Source organism: Paralichthys olivaceus, chromosome 22 (genome assembly GCF_024713975.1).
Source record: "Paralichthys olivaceus isolate ysfri-2021 chromosome 22, ASM2471397v2, whole genome shotgun sequence".
Lineage (NCBI taxonomy): Eukaryota > Metazoa > Chordata > Actinopteri > Pleuronectiformes > Paralichthyidae > Paralichthys > Paralichthys olivaceus.
The window spans coordinates 9,340,249-9,364,547 of record NC_091114.1 but is presented as its reverse complement, the minus strand read 5'-3'; the positions used below and the strand labels follow the sequence as shown (position 1 = coordinate 9,364,547).

The window sequence follows — 24,299 nt, the reverse complement described above, 5'->3', positions numbered from 1 at the left end:
AGGAGGCGGGGCTCGCAAAAGTAGGCCACGACTCTAGCGGAGCACAGCTTATCTTACCTTACAGTCGCCGGGCGGGGGCACCCAGCCTGTGAGCGTGCACAGCTGATCTAAAGAGCTTCAGCCACAATTAGCTCCGTGTTACATTTCGTGTACTTGACTGGAGTGTCAGTGAACTTGATGCTCGGACTAGAAAGGTATTTTTCCAAACAGGTAACATGAAAACCCCTTTACACGATAAAAACAGCATTTGGTGTTGAAAACTGCTTGTGACACCAAAACCCTGAAAGACACTAACACACTTATTATTCTCTCTCACTCTGTGCTGCTACTGTATTTCACCACTAGTGTGAACAAATTGATCCCAACACTAAAGATGCAACTCCTCAGTTTGGGAGGATAGATTTACACATAGAGGTACAGCGATCATTGGCGGTTCAAGGATTTTTCTAAATCTGGGGCCATAAAGGGGCCACAATTTACACAGAGGGGACAATTATATGTTATATGTATTTTTTACATGTATTGATCCGTCATCCTGATTCAAGGTGCACATTTACTCCTTGTTCACTGTTAGCACTAAAGCTTTGAGCAAAAAGCCACACATTATAATATATATCTAAAAAATTGTTCCTTGTTCGAAAAAAGCTCAGAAAATAAAAAAATGTATAGTTAAATAGTTATTGTTAGTATTTTTTAGTAAATGTCGAGTTTAGTAAAAAGATGCCAGAGGCCAGTGCACCCACATGTGTAACGAGACATCACTTATGCTGAAACACTGCTGTTAAAAGTTAGTGGGACATATGTGTCAAATAAGTCACCGCTGACCTGAACGTTTCTCGTCCATAATTTGTAGCTGATCGGTAAAACATTCCTCTTTGCCACCGCTTCCCATCAATAATCTCTCGCAGCTGATGACACGTCAGCCTGACTTCAAAAACTTCTAACCTGATCTTATCTCAGCCTGAGCTCTCTCCTAATATAGACTGTTTTCAGTCCTGGCCAAACAAATCAAACACCAATCTGTGGGTATCAAGTTCATCAGGAGGCCGCTCTGTGTCCCCTGCTGTCCATGTACGGGCAAAACATGTACACATCCGTCAGGTGTGGATGACTCAAGCATGCATTTGTTAGAAATGGTCAGAGAGCTACTTCCAGGGAGCTTTAAAGTGGATTTGAATATTTTTTATCATAGGGAGAATCAAATTGGAATTTAAACTCTTGGGTTCATCATTGCTTGAGGCACATTATGATAAGTTCACATTTTCTGGGACATTTCCCATATATGAGTGATATGATCTGGAAGTGGGCACCAGCATTGCTCTCCTATCACTCTGCTTCTTCATATGTCTCTTTGGTTCCAAATAGAAACTGTCCGACTCCATTTGAAATTCCCTCCCCACTATACGAGCACTATCCGTACAAATGTATAAATTAAAAAACTGATTAATAAATGAATTCAACACAGATTTCTTAGTGTCTTTCAGACTTCCTTCTGATTGATTAATGGAAGAGTGAGGGGGGGGTGACGTGTACAGCGTCCTCACACCAGGTATCAGAGACAGTGGCGGCCAAGTGTTAATCTCTTAACACCTTAATCTGTCTCCTGCAGATGTTGACACAGATGGTATCAAAGTAAAAAATGGGGGATTACTGTGTCTCAGAACGGCACCGAAAAGAAACGCACAATTTCAATGAGACATCCGGATTAAACCGATGAATCGATACTTTTAAATTCTACTGATAAGTAAGAATAAGTTAAAACATATCTTAAACTATCAATTAATATTTTACACAACTATATGTCTGTGTGAAGGCAAAAATATGATTCCATTAAAAATAAATGATGTCTGTAGAAAGAGAGGGCTTGTTTAATTGATTGATATTTAGTGCAAGTCAAAGCCAATGATTTGCCTCCTGCTATGTGGTCAATGCCTCTTTCGTGTTTGGATTTTAAACTCTCCCATTTCTAAAGGTCACCTCAGTATCAGGAGCAGTAAACACAAAGAACATTTACAGAAGGTCATATAGTGTCAGATGGTCAGTTACACCAGTGCAAATGCAAAATTCAATCTGAGCCAATCAGAGAAAGAGCCAGGAGGCAGCTTTTAAGCCCAATATTTATTGTGTCAACGTGCAAACAGCGGATCCGCTGCAACACCTCAGTCCAGTGTTTGGGCCCCGAGGCTGTGTGTTGTTTTTCAGCACAAACAGGGACAAATGTGGCAACTCGCGATTAACTGAAATTACAGCCGGCGAGCCAGAGGGCGGCAGACAATGAGGGTCCGACAGCCTCGGCCCGGTCGTAGATTTTCACCAAACCGACTGGCTCACCTGAAGTTTGGCACTAGTCACCTCCAAGCAGAATACTAACTTGGAAAACTGTTGCTCTGCTGCTGCTTTTTTTATTTATTGCTCCAATAATGTTACAGTCTGTTTGCAGTTGAGGTCTCTGGAAATTCAAAACATCAGGAAAATGAATTACTGCGATGTTTACATACATTGTTAAGACTTGGGGCGATTTGATAGAAATGCTGCAGTTGACTTAAAATGCATTTCATATATGGTCAAATATGACATATATAATATATACACATATTATTTAGGGCTGTGTCCGAAACAGTAATCACTGTATAGCCCACTATATTGTGAATCTGCCATTTTGTAGTGCTGCTAAAATATTCAGCGGAATGTTTTATTGCAAACGTTGATAGTGCAGACTAATTTTTCCCATAATGCATCATGCAAATAACATTACAACCACTGGTCATAAACCACACAATAAATTATGATGTGCTTCAATGTGCTTTATACCTAAAAGTCTCAATACTGAAGAGTCGAAGAAACATTTGAAATTTCTTTTATGGGATTTTACACTAGCTGGCGGACGTCATAATCTTTTGACAATGATGTAGTTACCAGAACAGAGAAAATACACTGAGTAGTGTTCGATTCCCTGTATAGCGAGTCGCGGTTCATGAATGAGGGGAAGTCAGTTGAATGTGAACTTTTAGAATCTCAAACTCGGTCTTAGCTGGAAGGCAATTAGCAAAACTGTGAGCTCAGCATCTTTTACCTCCAAGTTTTCAGTCTTGTTTGTTTACATGAAGTTTAGACATGTGGAGTTGCCTCCTCCTCCTCCTCCAGAAGTAAAAACTCTACAGAAATAATATCACATAAGTGAACCGTGAAGGTGAGTGGAAGTGCAACAGGATACTATGTAAAGTCTGCATATCCAGATTCGCCTGAATCATTAGATAAATCATCTTTGCAAATGCCAGCTTTGCCTTCCTTGAGGTGTAATAAATTCCCCTTTGTAGCACAGAATATTTTCTGATGCTCCCAAACAAATTATAGCCGACGTCCAGAATACCAGAGCTGCCAGCACTGGACATCTGCAGGTTGCTACTCAGCCCCGTGCGGTTCTTAGATCTGCAGATCCCAGTCAATAAAAGAAAAGTAATTCAAACACTGTCCCCACTGCGTGATGAGAAATCCTCATTTCATATCAGACAAATCATGAGGGAGGTGGATACAGATCCGCCATTCGTTCCCATTTAGCGGGCACGGCTACAAAGAAAGCCCTAAGATTGAAGCCGAGGAGAGTGATGTGTCAGTCCTGTTATTTAATAAAAACAGCCTCCAGTTCCCTGTGGCGGGCAGTGAAACCCACTTAAGAACAGAAAAGGAAAGACAGGTCACTGCATGGCCTGTGTTCAAACAAAAACCAATTGGGCGCATCACTGAGACCACAAACACCAACTGCCTGTGAGATAGAGCTGAGCGAAAACACTGATTTGCATTTTAAATCTTTTTCGTTATGAGTTTACTTTTGCTGGGACCTGATAAGTTTTGGGATCGACTGCTCATGATGGAAGACAGATCCAAATAAATCTGAGACAGGGAGTAGACGATGTGGAAACAGATTTTTGGAGACAGTGGAATTCAATTTCATAACTGGGATTGTGACTATTGGCAAGAGCAAGAACTGGAGAGAGTGTGTGTGTGTGTGATGAATTAATTATTACAGAGATATCGCTGTGACGCAAGGCAGGATGGGGATTCCTCTGTGATCCCATAAACGTGTGGACACTTTGCAGGTTCTCTCGCTCTTGATCAGCCTTTTTGGAACAAAATATAAATTCTTTTTTCAAAATAAAAGCTCATTCGGATGCTCCTTCTCTACTATGTTCCCAAATTTCTATCAATATAAGCCAACGTAAGTTCAAGTCAGTGAAGCCAAACACAATCAACTGATGAGCTCGATGCGAGGAATCAGCAGGTGACCTCATGTCGAAGACGGCAAAGACGCCATGTTTTCTACGTGCTGCTCTTTGTGTGGCCCAGTGTTTCGACTCTAAGGTTTAAAAATGAAACATTAACAGCACAACACCAGCATGAGGCCTAAGACTGTACAGACTGAATTCAACTGGTACTTAAGACTAGTACTAGTACATTTGCTGCAGTATCTTTAACGCAAAATACAAAGCTAGTCAGTTTAACCTGAGGAAGCACAGCAGCTGCAGGTTAGCAAGCCTGAAGCCAGCGCACATTAAGAGAGGTATCACATCTTTTACTCTAAAAAAAAAAAAAAATGGATTAATTAATTTTTTTGCCTTATGCACAGTAATTATTCACAGTTTTAACAAATCAACTTTGAATAATAGAAATATTAAGTGTTTTTAAGTTCAAGAGGCAACATTTTTCAGCCTGAAGAATAACATCAAATAGACATTTTTCATGTTCTTCATAAGGGAGAGTACGCTCCCCTTCACACTGGCCATAATGACACACCATCAGAGGACTGAGGCTTTTATTGGAATGTGAAAGAGAAGGAAAGACCACTCTGTTCTGTTAATTGCAATCATTTGTCACTTTCAAGTGTTTCAACACGTCTGTTTCCAAGAAAAAAATCACTCTGCTCTGCACTGGACAGAAAACCTCTGGCCTTTCTCATCGTATAATTTAAAAAAAATGATATGGTGGAACAAAGGAAGGGAGTTTTATCAGGATTTGGCCTAAAAAAAAATGATTGAGAGGCAGCAAGTTTTACTGATTCGTAATCAGTATTCAGAACAATGTTACCTCAGAAAATTGCATTGATGGATTGATCGATTTTATTCTGACAAGATACTTACAATTATCTCTCGCCACACCAGCGTTCTGGCTCTGTATCGGTTTTAATCCCCGTCCATACAAAAATATGCATATATCACATCAAAACTAATAGCTAACGGCACAACACCTGTTAGCAAAGACAATGAGCTCAGAAATGCTTGTTATCCACGTTTTTTGTTTTTCCAGCAATTGGTTGTGGTTTACAAAAAATGCAGCCTCTAACTTTTCAAACTAAAATGTGGCCAGCAGCGTTTTCAAACGTTTTTAGCTGCTCTAGAACTTCGGAGAAGTTTTGTGCCAGATGCCACGAAATCTGTGTGGAAACATTAGTCACCAGTATGTGCTTAAAAAATGCTTATGTGACAATAAGGCTTTTATATGTAATTAAAAGGTCATTGTGAGCCAGATTTGTGATTTATGGTCTACAACCATATCCAATTTCATTAAAACCAGTGGAGTGGTGTCTCTTTATGCTTTTCAGACTGAATTCTGTGCATCTTTTTGTGCATCCATTACTTGTTAGTTCATCATCTTTGATTACTCAGCAGAGGCTAATTATCATTTCATGAGATGAGACTCTTAACCTTTGTCGCTAAGCTCCGGCTTCACTGCTGATGATGGATGATATTTTATCAGACTCATCGCAAATTAAAACCCATCCCTGCGCGGCAAATGGTTCCACTGCACCATTCAAGTCGCTGGTAATGAGATCGGTTTACTATAGCGACGTGTCAGCGTTTTCTACTGCGATGGCTTTACATGAGTTCGTCCAAGTAAAGTTTCACACACAATGAGAGTCAGACACAAAGTAGCCAAAGGAGAAAAAAGTCAGTGTGCAGACTTCACAAGAGAAACACTCAAACATCCTTTTCAGCCGTGGAAATTAGAGGCGACTATAAAGCCTGGTAGTCAGTCCGTCTTAAAAAAAAAAGAATTTAAAAAGCTATACTGCTGGAAAGGATCTCCTGCATTATGCATGAGAACCTTTGTCCCTGGCTTAATTATGGAAAATATTGTTACTGGCTTCGTGTGGCAACATGGATATTCATTTTGTTGACTAATTAAAGTCCCGAACATGCAGAACGAGCTGAAATAGCCTTGATTGAAAATAAGCACCACGTGTGCAGCGTCAAAGCTCCCGAGACGGTCGAAGGTTTATGAAAGACTCCCAGTTCTTTCTTTTCATAACGACACTTAAGCTTTCAACCGCGGGTTATTTTATTTTAATAAGACGAACAATCACATTTGGCTGTGCGAGATTTGAATTAATGACGATCACAAAACCCAACGAGCTTATATTCACGTTTCATAATAGTGGAAAATATCACAAGCTGGCTGCTTTAGAGACACTGTGCATTATACTGCATCCCTGCACAGAGCTCATAATTAAATACATCTTTAAGAATACAACCTGCCTGCAGCTGTTTTCTTCCACCTTTAAGCAGCGCAATCATCCGTATCATGTTCTGGGCTCTGAAGCATCTGAAGTCCCTCCACCTACCAGGATTTTATTACCTGTGATGTTTTCATCAGAAGTGATTGCTCGAGTGATAGTTGACCTTGCTCTCCTGACTCAAATTGACAGGTCAAGTCCTTTTACTTCTAAAAGCTCCCCCCCCCCCCCTTCTTGAAAAGACACCAGAGAGACCAATAACTTAGGGCGCCCAGGCAAAGGTTAAGTCAATCATGTCACCGCTTTAAATAGGCATCATGGAAAATAGCCAAAGGGTAATTGGACCAGTTGATTGTTGTCCCTTATATGTAAGTTACAGCTCGCAGAGGCTCTGCTCGTAAAATATCTCCCACTTCACTACCTGGAACCGAGTCAGTGTTTCCATATTTAAATCTTTTAAACCCGGTGACTTGCTCGAGTATTAATGAGATTTATTTCCACTGGAAGTGTCGCCAATTAAATTAAAGTGGTCGGAATGTTAAATTATATTATCTTAAGCAATGAAAACGATGCTAACACTGAAACTGACTTCCATAATGGATGTTTGTCTCGACAAAGAAAACAAACCTGTGAAGATGCAGTTTATACTGTGTGTGTGTGTGTGTGTGTGGTGGGGAAGAATGTACACACTTCTGCACTTAACAAAATGAGGAACACACTTTTTACTGCATCACACTACACCGGATGAACAGCACCATAATGCAGGACTTTATGAGCAAAGATGGCTCAGAGTAAAGCAGTATTTCTCCGGCTGCAGGTCAGCTGTGTACCCACTCGATGGGATTATTATGACAGGCACGTCACAACTGCTGGATCACAACTAAATGCCACAAAACAACAGTGGCAGAAAGGTCATTTATCATTTCGTATCAGAAAGATTCAACAGGCTTCTGATTGTTTAAAAGTCTCAAGTTTTGCCCCCCCCCCCTGGTTCCTGCAGGGCTGGGTGAGGTTTCCTGCATCTGATACTGATCAACAGGTCGAGCTCGATCATGGCTGACACTCAACACCAAACTAAAAATGGGAAATCATAAAACAATGTCGCCAAAGCAGCACAGTTGTGAAAGACGACTTATTACCATGACAACAATCTGGAGGCCTAGCCTTGAATAAACAAGAAAATGAGTCTTAAAGGGATAGTTCACTGAAAAAATGAAAATTCATTCATTATCTACTCACCAATATGCTGATGGAGGGGTGGGTAACATGTCTGAGTCCACAAAACACTGATAGAGGACTTTCACTAAAATCCTATATAAATATATATGTATGAGGTTCGGTTTATCAGTAGTCGTCTCTGCGTGTACATCAATCACATTTCGGGGGCTCGGCTCAGCCCTGACCTCATCACTGCAGATACTACAGACACTTTACCAGCGAGTGAAAACAGACACAAAAAAAAAAAGTTAAATAAATAATGATGCTGCCTAGTGCAGACGCCAACTCTCTCTGTTGCCAGGTCATAAATCCCCATCAAGGACACAGAGAACATAAGAACATTGTTAGATGAATATCAGCCACTAAGACGCTCCCTGGGCTCCAACGCGATAATAACAAATGACGTGTCTGAAGTGACGCGCCGTTCCATTGTGGTTGGGGTAATGGTGTAATTGTGAAAATATGTGTGTGTGATTTACGGGGGTATGGGGCTGAAACAGAGGATTACTTGCAGATGATTAGTCTGTACCCGATGAGTCTTTGCTCAGCACTTTGCACTAATGACAGTTTTGTGTCAGTGTAAGTAGAAATGTGTGTGTGTGTGTGTGTGTGTGTGTGTGTGCATGTGTGTCTTTAGGACTTTTTCCAGTATCAACACTAACTTTGTCAGGAACATTGGACCTAATGGGGCCAAAGCCTAATCAGGCAAAACGTCATTTCTGAGGTTTGCTGTCCACAATGAATATTAGTCAATGCAAAGTCCTAATAAGGATAAATGCAAAAACCTGTGTGAACCAAAATGAGATGATAAATTCTGCCAGAGACAAAATTTCAACAAACGTAATCAGAACTCTAATGTAATAGTTGTGCAGCTGCAGTGAAACTGTAAAACCACCCTTGGCATAGTTACATAGTTAGCAGGAATACATGCAGACATCAGTCCAATGACATTCATAATTAAACTGGAAGCGGCCACTCTTATGCTTCTTGCCAAGGCTTGGCACACAACAATGCCCTGCAATGCAATGATCTGTATTTTCTCCAACAGGGAATCCTGCGAGTGTCAGGGAGGAGCTGCTAACAAACTACCTCCAGGTCTGAAGTCTTTACAGTCTGTGCAGTAAATCAGAGGATGCAGTCCCTGGAGAAGAGAGGGGACAGAATCTTTACAATGCTCACAGCTTACTTGTCCTGCCAGTAGACTCCACAGTCAAAAAAAACAACCTCCAGACAAACTTCAAATCTGCAGCCCAGCTGAGAAGCTCCCTCAGCTTAGAAGCTTCTAAAGGGAGACCTTTATCCCCCAGATGCCCTCAGTGGGGCTGCTCAGGTGGCTGGCGGCGGAGGGATGTGATCCTACTGGGCAGCTCTCAGCTGCGAACACGTCAGACGGTGTGAATGTGAAGCAGAGCGTGCACGCTCAGTGAAACACTTTCCCGAGAGGTTTTTATTTACAAAAAATTCAAACGCAGGAAACAAACATTTTTAGTTATTGCAGAAGACAACAGTCGCAGAAAGGGATTTGTGTTACAAAAATGGAAACACAAAATGACTGCTGGGTTTATGTGTGAATGAAGCAGTGGCTCAGGGGTCAGGACTGAGTCTTTGAAGCTAGAAGGCCCCAGATTCAACTGCGACCCTTTGACCTTCATCTTTTCCTATAATGGGTTGAAATGATTAGTTTAACAGAATAAAGGATGAGTTGAGAATTAATTGCCAACAGTTTATGATCTATCTATCTATCTATCTTTCAGTCTTTCTATCTATTTATCTATCTATCCATAGGTAGATTAAAGCTTAAACAAATCATCTGATCATTTCAGTCATTTTTCAAAAAATTAATATCTTTGACTTTGGTCATTTATGACATTTCTCACTATTTTCCATAATTTTATGGACAAATTCTTTCAAATTTTAATCAAGAAAATAATCAACTCATTAAATTGTCAGGTGTGCACTATAGTTGGAATTCAGGTGAATATGGGTTTTTCAAATATATGAAATTGACTGAATGATCGATCTGCTTTTGCACGGCTTTACTCTAAGAGTAACAACACAACTGCAATCTGTCATTTTCAAATCAATTCCCATCATCGTAAAAAAAATACTTATTCTTAACTCTGCTCATCTTTTTCTCTCTATGCCTCTGTTCTTCTCCTGGACGTGAAATCAAATGCAGTGAATCAATCTCTGTATCAACTGCTCGTCAGGAGCCACGAGCTCCGAGCGCGTCCCTCTGTAAACAATGACGCCGCCAGACACCTGAGTGGCATACTGATCATATCAAAACTCCTCTGACATCTCTACCGTCTCATCACGTAAAAAACAATCAACATCACGTCGTCGGCTGCTTTAGGGAAAAACGTGGCCAGACTTGCCCCCCCCACCCCATCGCACTGCGCTGTTTACTGAAGCATGTAAACTGTTAAAAAAAGGAAAACACTGCTCCCATGTGCCTTTTGAAATAACACAGTCACGGCCGACACACTGACACCTCCACCCTCCGTGTAAACACTCCTCTCGGGGTCAGGTCAGCTTTTTCCAGCTACTTGCTTTTACACATGGCCACTATTTTTATTTTTTTACTGAAGATGGACACAGCTTTGGAGACGTTTGACGGATGATCCTAATTAGAAGATAAGGCGTGTTTACTAAACAGTGATCTGATGAATGGGCTGGTTTTTTGCTCAAACTGCTCACTGTGCTGCTCGGCTTTATTTAATGAGACAACCGCAGAGGATCCAAACCAAACAGTTTATTTAGGCCCCAACTCAATCTGCGCTCCGTGAGCCAGACGGTGCCCTGAATTTCCCCCCGGGTGCATAAAGAAGATGTATACATGTGAAGACGCTGTGAGATGAGCGACTAATCACGCCGGTACACACGTACTCTTAAAGGTCCAGGGTGTAAGATTCAGGTGAAAGGGATTTTTGGCAGAAATTAAATATAAAATAATCCTAGTGATGTTTTCACTGATGTGTTTCATCTAAATTGTATGAATTGTTGTTTTCTTTACCCTCGAATGGGCCCTTTATATTTAAATACTTTATATTTACATGGAGGGGGTCCTCTCTGCCATGTTTTTTACTGTCATCCAAACTGGACAAACTAAAACCTTTTGAGTTTTCATGACAACTACAGTTCACCACAGATTCTCTTTCATGTTGGGAAGGGTGAGATGAGGAGTGTTCAGCCACAACATGCACCTTCACCACTAGATGTCACTAAACTCTACACACTTAACCTTTAAAACATATGCACAAAAAAAAGAGATGGAATTGACCTCAGAAGCTTTAAAATGACAAACGTATCTTTCATTCCTCATCTTTCCGAACCCAGGAAATTCAAAGACCTCCAAAAGCTTTTTCAATCTTTCTGACCTGACACATTTCTCCGACTCAACATCTTCCTGCCTCCAGTCACATCTCAAGCTCACACACACTTCAACTCAAAAAATGAAGACACTTCCTCATTCACAGAGTCTTTCTATAACCTAGATTAACATTCTCAAATAGCTGTTTTAAAAAAACCTCAGGTCTGTTTCATAGGAGTTAAAGCAACCAAAGAGAAACTTGAGTCAAGAGAACAGAAGTTGGATATTCTCTATTTCTGTCCTCCTTCTGTCCCTTCATTCCCCCATCTCTCCATCAACGTCTTACCCTCCGAGAAGCTGATGAGCCCCAGCAGGTGCAGCAGCTTGATCGAAGCAAACACCAGCACCACGATTCCCACCGTTTGCAGCCCCTCCGTCTCCCAGATTGCATTCATCATCGCTCCGCCCTCGGTCCACTCCGTGCCACCATATCCTGACCCGGACCCAGAGCCTGAGCCGGCCTCCTCACCTTCGGGACCCCCGCCAGGACCAGCTCTGTCACCTGGCCCCGCACTCCAGTTCCCCTGTACCCACTCCAGCGCTGCACCGGCCCACACGTCGGGGCCGGGCGCCTTCCGGCACCCGCCTGCTGCTGTTTAAATACGACAAGGTCAAGAATCAGAAAAAGGAAAGCCGGCCTTGGGTTTGTGAGAAGCCTGAAGTCATTTAGGGTCTCAAGGGGGACGGGGGTCAATGAGAATTTAGAAAAGCCGGCTCCAAGTGGAATTAAGTCCAGGCGTGCTGATCTCAAAGATTCCTCCTTTTTTCTTTTCCAACAGATGAGGAGACAGGTGAAAAAGCTGAGAGAAAATAAAACTCTGCTCCTGATAGTTTGTGGCTCCCTCTCGCTCTGACTGCCTCGCTGCAAAGTAAAGGGAGGGAGGATGAGAGGGAGTGGATATGTGTGAGGGAGTGGGGAGGGTGGAGGATGGTGAGACAGAGGCGGAGGGGACATGAGGCGCTGGAGGACGCACAGCCTCTCTTGAGCTATACATGTTCACATTAATTGCAAACACAAATACTGGAATGCAAATTCAGCAGTGAAACAATCACAAAAATGTGTCAGTGAATGGTCCTAGTGTGTCATCGTTGAGTTTCTGTGTTTCCTTTATGATTAAATCATGAAAATGACACAGTTTTCAAGCTGCAGAAAGAACTGAAGTTGCAGATGAGGAGAAAAAAGAGGGAACTAAAGCAGGATGGATGGAAAACAAAAGCTGTATCATAATACACTGGCTGTAATCTACTTTTCATACAGACAATATCAAACTACTGTTTCATAGGCAATATGCAGATTTTCGCCAAAAAAGGCTGAAGATCTGAGCAAACTCCATTGTTTTCATGCATGAAACCAGATTAGGAAGAAATAAAAATTCAGAATCAACCACGTGACTGTTAATTCTGCCCCTTCCAAGCTTTTATATAAGAGGGTTTCATGGGTAAATGGAATGTGGGAATGAGAGGAGTCAATGTCTTCGGTGGTTTTTATACATATCAATGTAAGTGTACGGTATTGATCACACAGCTTCATTTAATGTAACCAACTCCTTTCCAAAGGGATGTGAATGTGGCTGAGATGTAGTGAAGTAATGTGTGTGTGTGGATGATTGTTAGGAGCAAATGAGTGAAGACACCACCACCTACTGGTTTTGTGCAGACTGTCATAATCATAATCATCCACCTCGAGCCTAATTAATGATCTATAGGAAAGAAACAAAATGAATTTTACTTGAAAAGAAATATTATTCGATCGATGCATTACTGCGCTCAACATTACAGATTTTAATACTCAATATATTCAAGCTGGAAATATACAAAAACCACAATTTAAGACAGTTCCAATATTCAAACTGTTTATAAATCTAAAGCTTTTATTCATCTGCATTGAAATGAACTCCATCATTGCCACCTTGATTACAATCATCGCAGCGCTCGATTATTTTGAATGAAATTGGCGACTCGCCACTTACTCTACAGCCCATATGCTCAATAAGGAGCTCTCGCATTTACAATTACTCCACCGCTCGTCTCTGAACGGGCAACAAAATTCAGAAAGAAGAGATCTACCGTGAAAAAGTGAATAATTTAGTGCTGTGCAGTTTGAAAAAGAAAATATTATTCAGCAGACACATCCGACTTAATCTGACTCCCCCCCTGGATATGTAGGGACTCATTGGTATGTGAGGCTCACCCATAGAGGATGAGAAATACCCACCGACAATATGACTGTATGAATCAGTGCGATATATATGATGGGGTGGGCTCATCTCTATAAGGACAGATTGTGCTTGTAAATTTAAGAGTGTTTTTGTTCAAATAGAATTCAATCTATTATACAGTGATTCCTCCTTGGGGGAATTATATTGTTTATGAATGGACGAGTAATGTAAACCAGGAAAACATCCTTCGGAGACTTAAAATTGCAATTGTCCGAGAATTTCCATTAAATATTAAAGCAGCTTTAACAAGTATTTTGATATTAATAATGGAACATATTATCATCATTTAACTCACTTTCTTATGTCCTGCAGCATTTCTGTTGAAATTCATTCTCACTGATCTCTACTGTGAGATTTCCAGCTACAGCAGTCGAGCATATTCAGAGAAAAGCTTTAAAAACACACGTTATGGTACCTGCCCAGCTCCGAAAAGACAAAGTTAGCAGGTAGATAGTGAAATTCTCAGGAAATTAACCAGATATTTTACAATTATTTTGCTGGAATTTAGCAGGAAAAGAACCAAATATGTTCCTTTGAGAACATTTGTTTGCTTCTGCATATCTGCTGAATGTGTAAATAAGCAACAGTTTGCTAGCATCAATGAATAAGTCGACATTCCAGCTTGTATCTGCTGCCCCTATATCGTTACTGCAGATTGAACTCCTTTAATACGGCTCAAAAAGCACCAAAAGCATCGAAATGCCGAATAGAACTCATATAAGCAAAGAATTACCCAGCTGTCACGCACAGTGGAGTGTACAGAATATCAGCTGACTGCCTCAGTGTATCATGGGTGACAGCATCATTGCCAACATGTGGGCAACTGGCACGACATCAGTGAGGCCGCGGCCATCATCACACGTCCGTTCGAGCCACATGTACGGTGGCCAGCGGAGGCTTCGTTTTTCCCGAACCCAGCCAAGTTTTCCCAGAGCCACAGGGATCCATGCCCTCAGGCCTCACTCTGCCCTGGCTCTCCACATGGTCCCTGGGAGCCTGATGGGGATGATTGACCAATCATAACCTCTTCCCCAGCCTAGTGATACGATATCCAACCAATGAATTATTGAAGGGAAAAGGGTGGAGGTGAGAGGGTGAGACATAAGAAGAAACAGAGTGGGGGTGGGGTTTCTGTGCCATGGCTTTTCCATAACTAGAGGAGGCATTATTCCATAAACACTGCTGACAGGTAAACTTTACATCACACATCCTGCTCCATTAACACTATTACAGCTCGGCAGGTCTGACAGATGGACAGCCTAAAAAATGTTTGCATTGGTTGACCTGACAGGGCTTTTTTATTCTGGATGATTGTAATTACAAGATGGTTTCATGGTCAAATCAGAAAAGAAGAAGAAGATGTAGAGAGTTGCTATTGTGTGAAAGAGATTTGAGTAAGAGTGGCCCTTATCTATATCGCCCTGAAATCACATCAAATCTGTTTTAGAAACACACAAATACTGACTAGCCAGAGCTCATGATACTGTAATACAAAAAATAAAACACAAACTAATAAATAATAATGAAATAAGAAAATAAATATAAAATCCAAAATAATAAAATAAAATGCTTTACCTTGACTTAAACACTGGACTTTGATATTATATATATATATTATATGATAAAAAAAACAAGAGTAGATCTCTACTGTGATCCTGTGGAACTCTTGTTTTCAACCAGATAAATATCTTTAATAACATGGAAAAGACAATATAACTGGTATTTGTACAAAATAGAGAAAAAGAAAAGCATCTTTGCAACGTTGAAAGCAAAGTAATTTCATCATCTTGTGACATTTCTCTAAATTTCGCAACATAAAAAGACGTTTGAGCTTTTAAAGATATATATTGGTAATACATGTTTGACTTTTCAACATGGTTTTATTTATTTATATTTTATTAATTGTGAACTCTTATATATTTAATGGGTAAAAATAAATTTGGGGAACTTTTCATAATTATACAAAATCCAATCACTCCATGACAGTTTGCACCTCCCAAATCACTTCACACCATCATGTCTCCACTGAAGCGTTTCAAAAACTCCCTCCTCCGTCACCTCTGCTGGACGACGTCTCTGATTGATCAGAGTCTGAAATGTCAGGCGGCAGCTGTGTCACCATCTCTGTCGTTTCTTATCTGTGTAATGAACTAGTCTGGGTGACAAAACTCCAGCCTTTTTGTTCGTGTGCCTGTGTCGACAGACAGACACCGATCTCGGGAGAGATTACACCTTTTTTCTCACTCGTCACTGGCACCTGTCTCACCACTTTCCGTCCTCGGTATTCACAAGGAGAGGATCTTATCCCGTATGGTCTGAGGAGAGTTGACGCAGAGGACATGACCAACAGCAGAGGTCGATGAATCTGCCTCACCAACCGTAGGTATGTTAGATATAATGTATGCAGACAAAGAAAGGAGTTTGCCTCTTCTCCCCGTGTCTGCGTGTGTTTTCTCCGGCTACTCCGGCTTCCTCCCACAGTTCACACACATGCAGGCTGAGGTAAATAAGAGACTCTAAACTTCCTGAAGGTGTGATGACCGATGTCTCAAGTCAGGGGCTACAGCCATCTGTGGACGCATGAAGACTGAATCCTTCTTGGGCCACATAGACCGCGAAGGATGAACAGAAATGAGACGGTCTGGTCTACAGAGGATTTCCTTGATCAGCGTCACCAGCTTGTCCAGAGAAAGTTTCAATGCCCCAGAGAACCCTCAGCTGTTCAGTTGACTTGAAGCGTGATATGTGTCTTTGCTTCCTGGCGCCATTACTTCTTTGAAAAAACGGTACGTCACTGAACCGCAGTGAATCCTGGGATAAGTTGGGCTGGGAAGGATCCTCCTGTTGGGGCCTTTGTTTCTTGCGGAGGAAAGGATGCATTCGAAAAAGCCTTTCAAAATGGTTCAGCTTCATTTTCTCTGCTGTGATGCAATCAGTCTACAAACGCAGCCTCCGAGGGTTTTACTGGATATCTGTTATATCCTGACGAGCCTTGACGATGCTTTACTAATTTCCACTTCCACACACTTCAGAAACACTGTACAGCAACAAATTGTGATCAAACTAAATTAAACACCACGGGTGCAGGAGTGATCTAAATCAAACTGTGGCTGTGAATCTGAAACTCTTATGTTCTAAGCAAAGAACCCATGAGAGTATTGGACAAGTGTTCTCAATCTCTCTGGAGTTTCTGTGAGAGTAGAGGACCAGGAGAGGGGGAGCTGGTTTCCGATGCCGCCATCATCAATCACGAAGATGAGATCGTCCCGCTGTTTACACATCAGCTCCGTGTACAAGTGGGTGATATAATTAGGCGACACCTGCAGCGATCTGCTCAGGCATGCAAAGCGGCATCAGCGTTCTGCTTGTGTTTTCCGAGGCACATTAAAACAAGGCCGTCGTATTTACTGAAGCGGCGCCTGCGAAGGGGAAAGGCAATTACGAGCCGTGAACCGGGGCGACCCTCGGCGAAACAGCATGAGCAATCAACCGCAGAGTGCCACAGGGTGATTCTCATACTCGGGACTAACTTTGCGGACTCGGGATAATGCGGGGCTCGCTCCGCCAGGTGCGTTGGCATACATGCATACACAGGATTTTGCAGTCGTCAGCCCTTCATCACTACGTATCGACAGGTATGAGTCAACAGTTTCAGTTTGTTTTAACTCCTCAGTCTATTTCATGTCATTATAACAAATATATGTTTGAGCATTCCTGAATGCGCATCATTTAAGGTTGGATGGTCGTAAACACATGAACGTGCCCTCATTGTGTGGATCGATTTTGCACCTGAATTACTCCTCTTCCACTGTGAGAGCGTCAAAATAATAATTATTAGTCAAATCAATCAGAAAAAATGTTGATTCATCATTTCGGTCAATTTTCAGCAAAACAATTGTAAAAATGTTGCTGTGCTGACAGACTCTGACTCATCGTTTGTGGTGATTGGAAACGTGACCTTTAAATAATTGAGAAAGGCATTTTATATGTCACGGTTGAAAAAGTGCAGGTGGAAATAGCGAAGAGAATAATGGCTGAATTCCATTTAGCTGTCTCAGTCTTTACCTAGCTCCATATTTAGCAATCGTGTAAACCAATTCAACGAAATGTGTATTTCTTCCCCCAGCTCAGGCCTCATTGCATGTACATCCTTGTGTGAACATCTCTGCAATAGAAAGAGAAAAATCGGTGCAACATTACTGGAGAAAACATAGAAAAGAGACTGTGGTGTTCTATTTTCTCCAAAGGTACAAATACAACAGCACCCATAATGCACTGGGCTTTGGATGCTTGACCTGAGCTTTGTTGTGTTTACCAATACTAGCAGCAGAGTATATTCTACTTGTAAAAGTAAGAACGGACCTTTGGAACTCCACTGTGGATATTTCAGCCTTGGTAATATAACTGCACCATGTATAATGCACTGCAGGAGGCGAAATAAAATCTAGTAAACAGACTTGAGGTGAATAATTAAACTGCTTTTGACGTTTGTAAAAACATGTATCTTGTCAAACATGGCTTCTCTAAAGAATGTCAGTAAAAGCCGTACGTTCAGCACGAGACACGCCAGCCTTCACTCTTCAGCAGGACCCCGAGATTTTATCAACACCCCAATTCTTTCTGTACGATTAGTTGTGGCATAAAAGGGGAACGTCAATGGCATTGTCTGCAAATGGACAGTACCACAAAGCTGAGGGCAGCGTGCTCCAGCTGATAACATCGATCGGCTTTCCTGCTCGTCTTCTCCATATTAGCCGCGGCGTGACGGCTCACCATGGAGACAACATGTAGAGGACACGGGCTGCCTTGTGCAGCGCCGGCCTGTCATCTGATTTATGGCAGCGGGGTGCCTGTCAAACTGAACTTCAAGTGCAAAGGTCAATGGGCAATATGCATTAGTAGGAAGAATAAAAGGAGAGAAGACAAGCGGGGACATAAAATGGCAGACGGAACACAAGACGGCTGGAGCCACTGTCCGCAGGATGAGATACGGCAGAGAGGGCAAAAAAAAATCGATACAGGTGTTTATTTCTTAAAGGAATCGTGGATGTGGAAATGAAACGATGGAGAAGAAGGTTCTTCCCTAAAGCAACCTTTTGGTCCAGGTGTAAATAATCTTTTATTTACGTGGAGACGTCTATGAAGCAGAAATGACTAAGCAGCAGAGCAGGCACCAATTTTTAATGACCCTGAAGGGAAACACCGAGAATTCAAAGCAAATCTGACACCAGCATTTCATATCAGAGATTAAAGTTCAGTAAAAAGCATTAAATCCAATGGCAGAAAAAAACAACTTTTTATACTCAAAGAAAGGTTGAAATGAATATATATAGCTCTGTATGCATTGTAGACTTAATTAACCTATGTCATATAGTATGTTGGTACATATGTTGGTACATAATGGCCCCTTTCTAAATAAGGTGATCTCCAGTCTAATAGCAGGCATCTATAGTTTGGTAACAAAGGGGATAATCATGCCAACTACTGCAGTAATAAATAGCACCATATTTTTCGTGTGGCACACACTCAGGAAGTGCATTATATTGGGAGGTGGCAAAATTAGGTGTGAGGATTTTGAACAAATACAGAAATTGAGAGTGGAAGAAGCAAAGAAAGTTTAGTTCGTCGACTTTTTCCATGAGCTCGTTTTTCGTCGCGGACAAATCATTTCTGCGAGAGATCACCTGACCCAGACAATCCGAATGTTAATCGGAGCAGGAAAACAAAGGCTCGATACTTTATCAAATGCTCGATACGTAAAAAGTTTGAGTTTGTTAAATAATAAAAGCACAAGGTCAAAGCTGGTTGCTTTTGGTTTGAAGTGTTCACTTCAAAAGATGCACCACACAGAGCTTTGTTTCACCACGGCTCACATAAAGCTTTGTTCCGTATTCAGTCGCCTTGAAAATGATCTTCACCAAATGCAAATCAACAGCGCTGCTTTACTGTGTAAAGCTCGACGGCTCCGGCTCGAGTGATTCTCAATCAAGCTGCAAAACAATTTGCCCTCTTACAAGTGGATTTCTGCAGCGAGCAGCTAAAACGAATCACAGCTGTGCAGACGGGGATGCTGGGAAACACTCGCCGGTGGCTCCCTTGTTACTGCAGTGATTGATGACGGAGAGAAGCAAATGCCTGCGGAGACGCCACTGACTGTTTTTAATTCAGTGGAAAGCTGTGAATGTGCCTGTAATACCTGTCTGAGACCCAATTATCAAAAACTGTGTTAAAGTGTAGTTTTTAATACTTCATTGAAGGACATGTGACTATTTGTTTTTAAGTGTACAAAAGACAGTAGCCTGGGAGGATCATAAATCTCACAGCCCATCTGTGAAATTATGAGAAATTCGCCTCTGGGGGAAACTACCAATATTTTAGGGCGTCTAGTGTAGACAGCAGGTATCAGGGCCAAGACTCCATCATGGCTGAACACTTTTCAAAGTCTGATGAGTCCACAGGAGTCAAACTTTTCTCCCCACAAAACACGAACAGTTTTACATCCAGATGACATTCTTGGCTAATTTATCTGTGTATAATTGCAAATTAATCAATTAATCTCCTCTCCACAAGCCTGCTGAAACATAATTGGTCAAACTAGAAACCAGAAGGCTTAAGGCCCCAAAAATCATGCCCCCCCCCACCTACAGATTCTGCATATTCAGAATAGAGATTATGTTTTATCCCTAATCTGTGTATTTCTGGACAAAACAGGAAGCAGGATCACCTGAAGGGACCAAGCTCATCTTGGTAGACGATTTATTAATTTGCTAATTTTAACTGTCAGTGGAAAAAAAACCCTGTTGACTTCTCCTCTCCACACCCAGACTGGCAGCTGGTGTTGCTGGTTGATTCTGACAGAAAGCTTTGGTTCCCTCTGCTGGTAACTTTCATATGTTCCCCAGTGAAACAGTGTCTGGACAGTTCATGATTCAATGTTATATCTTTATAGTCAAGTAGGCAACACTTTGCTATGACCCCTGGGAGTCAGTGCCACCCCGCCTGGGGGCCCACAAAAAACGTTTCCAGATTCATTCAGTGTCATCCATTAAAATGACCATGATGTGGATATTCTTTGAGAAGGACGTCATGTTTTTTGAATGTACTCTGACACATGCTGGTATTGTTTATGCGTATTTTCATAAAATCTTTTGTTGGCGATATGAATCACATGATGGAGTAAAAGCTCCCAGCTATGCATTCATTTTTGATAGGATTTCCAAACTATTGTATTGTACAAGTAACAGAACTCCACAAAGTGTCATAAAAAAGCATCATCAAACACCAGAAGCCACCTCATGTCAGCACTTCACCAGATTTCTTTCATCTACTGCTGCTCTGACTGTACAGTACGCCTCTCTTACTCCAGGAAACCATGCGTCGTAGAAGCACCTATGCATGTGCATCAAGTCATCCTCTTAGAAGATATTATTATGATGCAAACTACATGTTTCATCTATTGTGCACGCCCACTGGAATATATTGAGAATCCTTTATGCATCCAGGACATGTGCTGTGTGTGATAAACGGTGCACGGCTTAGGCCTTTCTGCAAAACATCACATATGTATTTCAACTGGATCCATTCACTTACAGCTCAGCGCTTAATAACAGAAACATTTAGCATGTTGAATGAAGGCTCCGTATCTCTCTCTCTCTCACACACACACACACACACACACACACACACAATGTATAGCCTGATCCCTAAACACAGCCAAGTCGCTTCAGCTGAGATTTACTGTAAAGTACGTAAAACCTGCAACAATTGGAGGAGTCGCATGTTGCAGTCATGTCTTTGGATATGGTACAAACACAATAATATACAGTCAGGGACCATATGTGCACTGTATTTGAAGCAGTTGGATGCAAATGTTCTGTTAAAAAGTAAATGCTAATTTGTCTCATCTGAGAATAACACAAAAAACTATGAACGTCTGATGTGTGATTGGACTCATTAGCAAAAGCTGATCCCGTCAGCCGCCACGTGCCCGAGCACTGGTGCTACACCACTGTCACTCACTGTCACGGAGACACAGAGCCTGAAAAGAGCCATTTGCGTCCGGCTGTGTTGCAAGTCTATTTTTAATCAGAAACCATCCAGTGGGAGAGGACACCACAGAGCAGCTCAACAAATGTCTGTGTTACTTCAAGTCTGATTAGATTTTGGGAGAGACAGATTTTTATTCATCTGCAATCTGAAGAAAAACATCCACATTTCACGACATTGAACATGGAACCTATTTTTTTCTTTAATTGTCCCTTTAAAAAGAAACAGATTTTCCATTTTGCATCTCAAAATACCTGATCTGACTAAAACTGAATATGTTTGCATTCTTATAAACAGTTAAAGTCACTGCTATTGCATTTTTTTAAGGAATATAAGCAGAAAAACTTATTTCTTTGGTCACATCTGAAAAGGCCTCTACAGATGACTTCAACAAATACAGAACTGTACATGCAAACAACAATAAACCTGCAAAATCTCACTTTAATAACTTGCCAAGCCATATAGACCATCACTTTCCTCATAAAAATCCACAAATTTGTCACAATAATTAAGCCTTCTCCTCTTATTTGAAGTATTCAAATAGTTCTGGTTAAAATTAATTGGAACATGGAATAAGCATGACATTTATCAAAATGGTGATTAAAATGGAGCTGATTTAAAAATGAGGAGGTGAAACTCCTAAATGCCAGACATCAATCATCATGTTTTTTAACATTAACACAATTAAGGATTTAATCGAGATTTTTTTCCCCCTCATGAGTGATTTGTTTTAACTTCTTGTAGCTATTTCACTTGAACTTTTCCAAAAGCTGAGAACTGGAATCTTTAAAAAAATATATTGCGTGTAGTCAAAAAAATCTTAAAGGATTTGCAAGTTTAAATTTATAAGACAGTAACTTCAAATATAGATGTTCAGTCTCAGACACAAGCAGATCCTCACCACCACAAACAAACTGCATGAATATCTCAGCAGAGACCGAGCTGAGGGAAAGGGGCGTTTGTGGAACTCTCACAATCCCACGTGTGAATGTGATTGTTGCCGTTTGCGTCCTTTAAGTGGGCGTTCATTTCAACATATTGTGGAAAACAGAAATATATCGCTTCAGTAAAAACAAAGAGGAGGTTGGTTGTAAAAAAACAAAACCAAAAAACGATCCTAACTTTTTATTGAGTAAATATTAATAAATGACCAAAGAAGCACCATTAGGAGTTTACTCTAGAATGAATCTAAAGACATGTGTTTGCCTCTCACTTGTGGAAGCACAACCATAAGGCAAACAGCTTATAAACAACAGGTGGTCTCTGGTGCCAGAGAGACCCAAGTCCTGAATATTAGATTCACACTTTGGTGGGAGTGAATCGCTTTATGGCACCTTGACAAACCTCCAGTGGGTGCAGCTTCGACCTTTATTCTCTTCTAAGCTACAAAAACATGAGAAAGAAAGAGAACCCCCCCAAAAAAGTTCCACAATGGAGGAGAAGACGTCTTTCAGTGTCTTCAGTCAAAATCCACTTTTCATCATTTCTACACTGTTCCATTGCAACCAACTTATTAACTCATGATCAAAAGGTTAATTTCCAGAGGGGCAGCATATTTAATATTTCAATCTGCTTTTAATTTCACCCGTTTCATGCCAAACGTCACCATGGCAACACTCTCCGACTCTGAAGCTGCAGGATCTCCCCGGTTCCAGCTGCTGCATTCGATCCTCAACCGTCCCACTCTCATTTGGATAAATAAGTTAGCCAACCCACAGACGCTGCAAGCTTTCCCATCCAATCTAATTCCATTAAAATCTAATAACCATCAAAGAATAGAAGCAAAGTGTCGAAGATGCAACAGAGGCGACTGGAGAGTGAGATGGAGGGAACATTTCAAAACAAAAGAAGCATTAGATTTCATAATTCGGACAATTGTGGAGCTGTGGAGCCAATCAGCAGCAGAGTCCAGTGAATCATGCAAAGAGGGAACCTATTAGAATAAAAGACAGGACAGATGCAGAAGCTGACGACTGCCTGACACGTGACACACTGAAAGTTCTATGCAAAGACAAAGTGCAAAAAGTTCAAAAAACAATCTCCATAATTGGATTAGGATCTATGACTCATCTATTCTAATGTTTACATATCTTGTGATCCCAGAATATTATATAAAATAAATCAGATTCTTAGTTTTTCTTGCACTTTTCTTGGTGCACACTGTAAATTATTTTCACCAGCAACATCCAAAGAGATGCAACAGATGGAATCCCTGAATCTACACACTTTGAGAACCACATCATCTTCACACATCTGTACCACAGGGACGCACAGACAACTCTTAACTGCAGATGCCTCATAGACCAAATAAACCAGCTGCTTTTGAACTCAGTTGTAGATTGCTACTAAACCAAAAGAAAAAAGAAAACACGAATGGATTCAGCTGTTTCCTTACCGTCATAGCTGTCTTCTAACAAACCAAACTGCTCGAGCACCTTAACAAACAGGACCACGACCACCAGCACGGCAATCATCTCCAGCCCCTCCAAGTTCATAGTCGACATGTCAGACGGGTCATACGCTGCCCATGGCCAAAGACGTGTACGGAGCTCAGCATGCACCGCCGTCAGCGGGCCATTAAATGCCACTTAAGAGCCCCCTGCATCTCCTGCTCGTGATGAGGAGACCGGCGACAAGTCACAGAGAGAGAGAGAGAGAGGCAGGGAAAGGAGGGGGGAAAGTGTGGAAGAGAAAGGAGAGGGAGGTAGGTGGGGAGGAGGGTGGAATGGTGAGGATAAAGACGAGGGGGGCGTGAGGAGAGGAAACAGGCGAGGAGGAGAAAGAGGGCAAGAGGAGGGAGGATGAACCTGAACGTGGTGGGAGATGATGGACAGACTGCTGGAAACATAACAGGAGGATAAGAGATGCAGGTCATCCACCGGTTGCTGTGAGCTACCGAGTACTGAGGTGTGTGAAAAGGTCAAACCCATGGAAG

At 41.5% G+C, this 24,299-nt stretch overlaps 1 protein-coding gene across 7 annotated transcripts in view; it reads right to left on the bottom strand.

Moving 5' to 3' along the window:
- The window catches only part of kcnip4a (potassium voltage-gated channel interacting protein 4a), a 121,620-nt gene that overhangs the window by 18,260 nt on the left and 79,061 nt on the right, over positions 1 to 24,299 (bottom strand). Inside the window, exon 1 of one of the 7 annotated variants that reach the window (XR_011239890.1) lies at positions 11,386 to 11,691. The exons of 4 other annotated variants lie outside the window; for them this stretch is intronic. Coding sequence is in view for 2 of the 3 variants with exons in the window: in XM_069518700.1 (XP_069374801.1) it covers positions 11,386 to 11,497 (112 nt within the window). In the remaining variant the exon portion in view is untranslated. Of the gene's footprint in view, positions 1 to 11,385; positions 11,977 to 23,759; positions 23,982 to 24,299 lie in introns of those variants that run through there. 2 more of the 7 variants (XM_069518701.1, XM_069518700.1) reach the window with 2 other exon arrangements.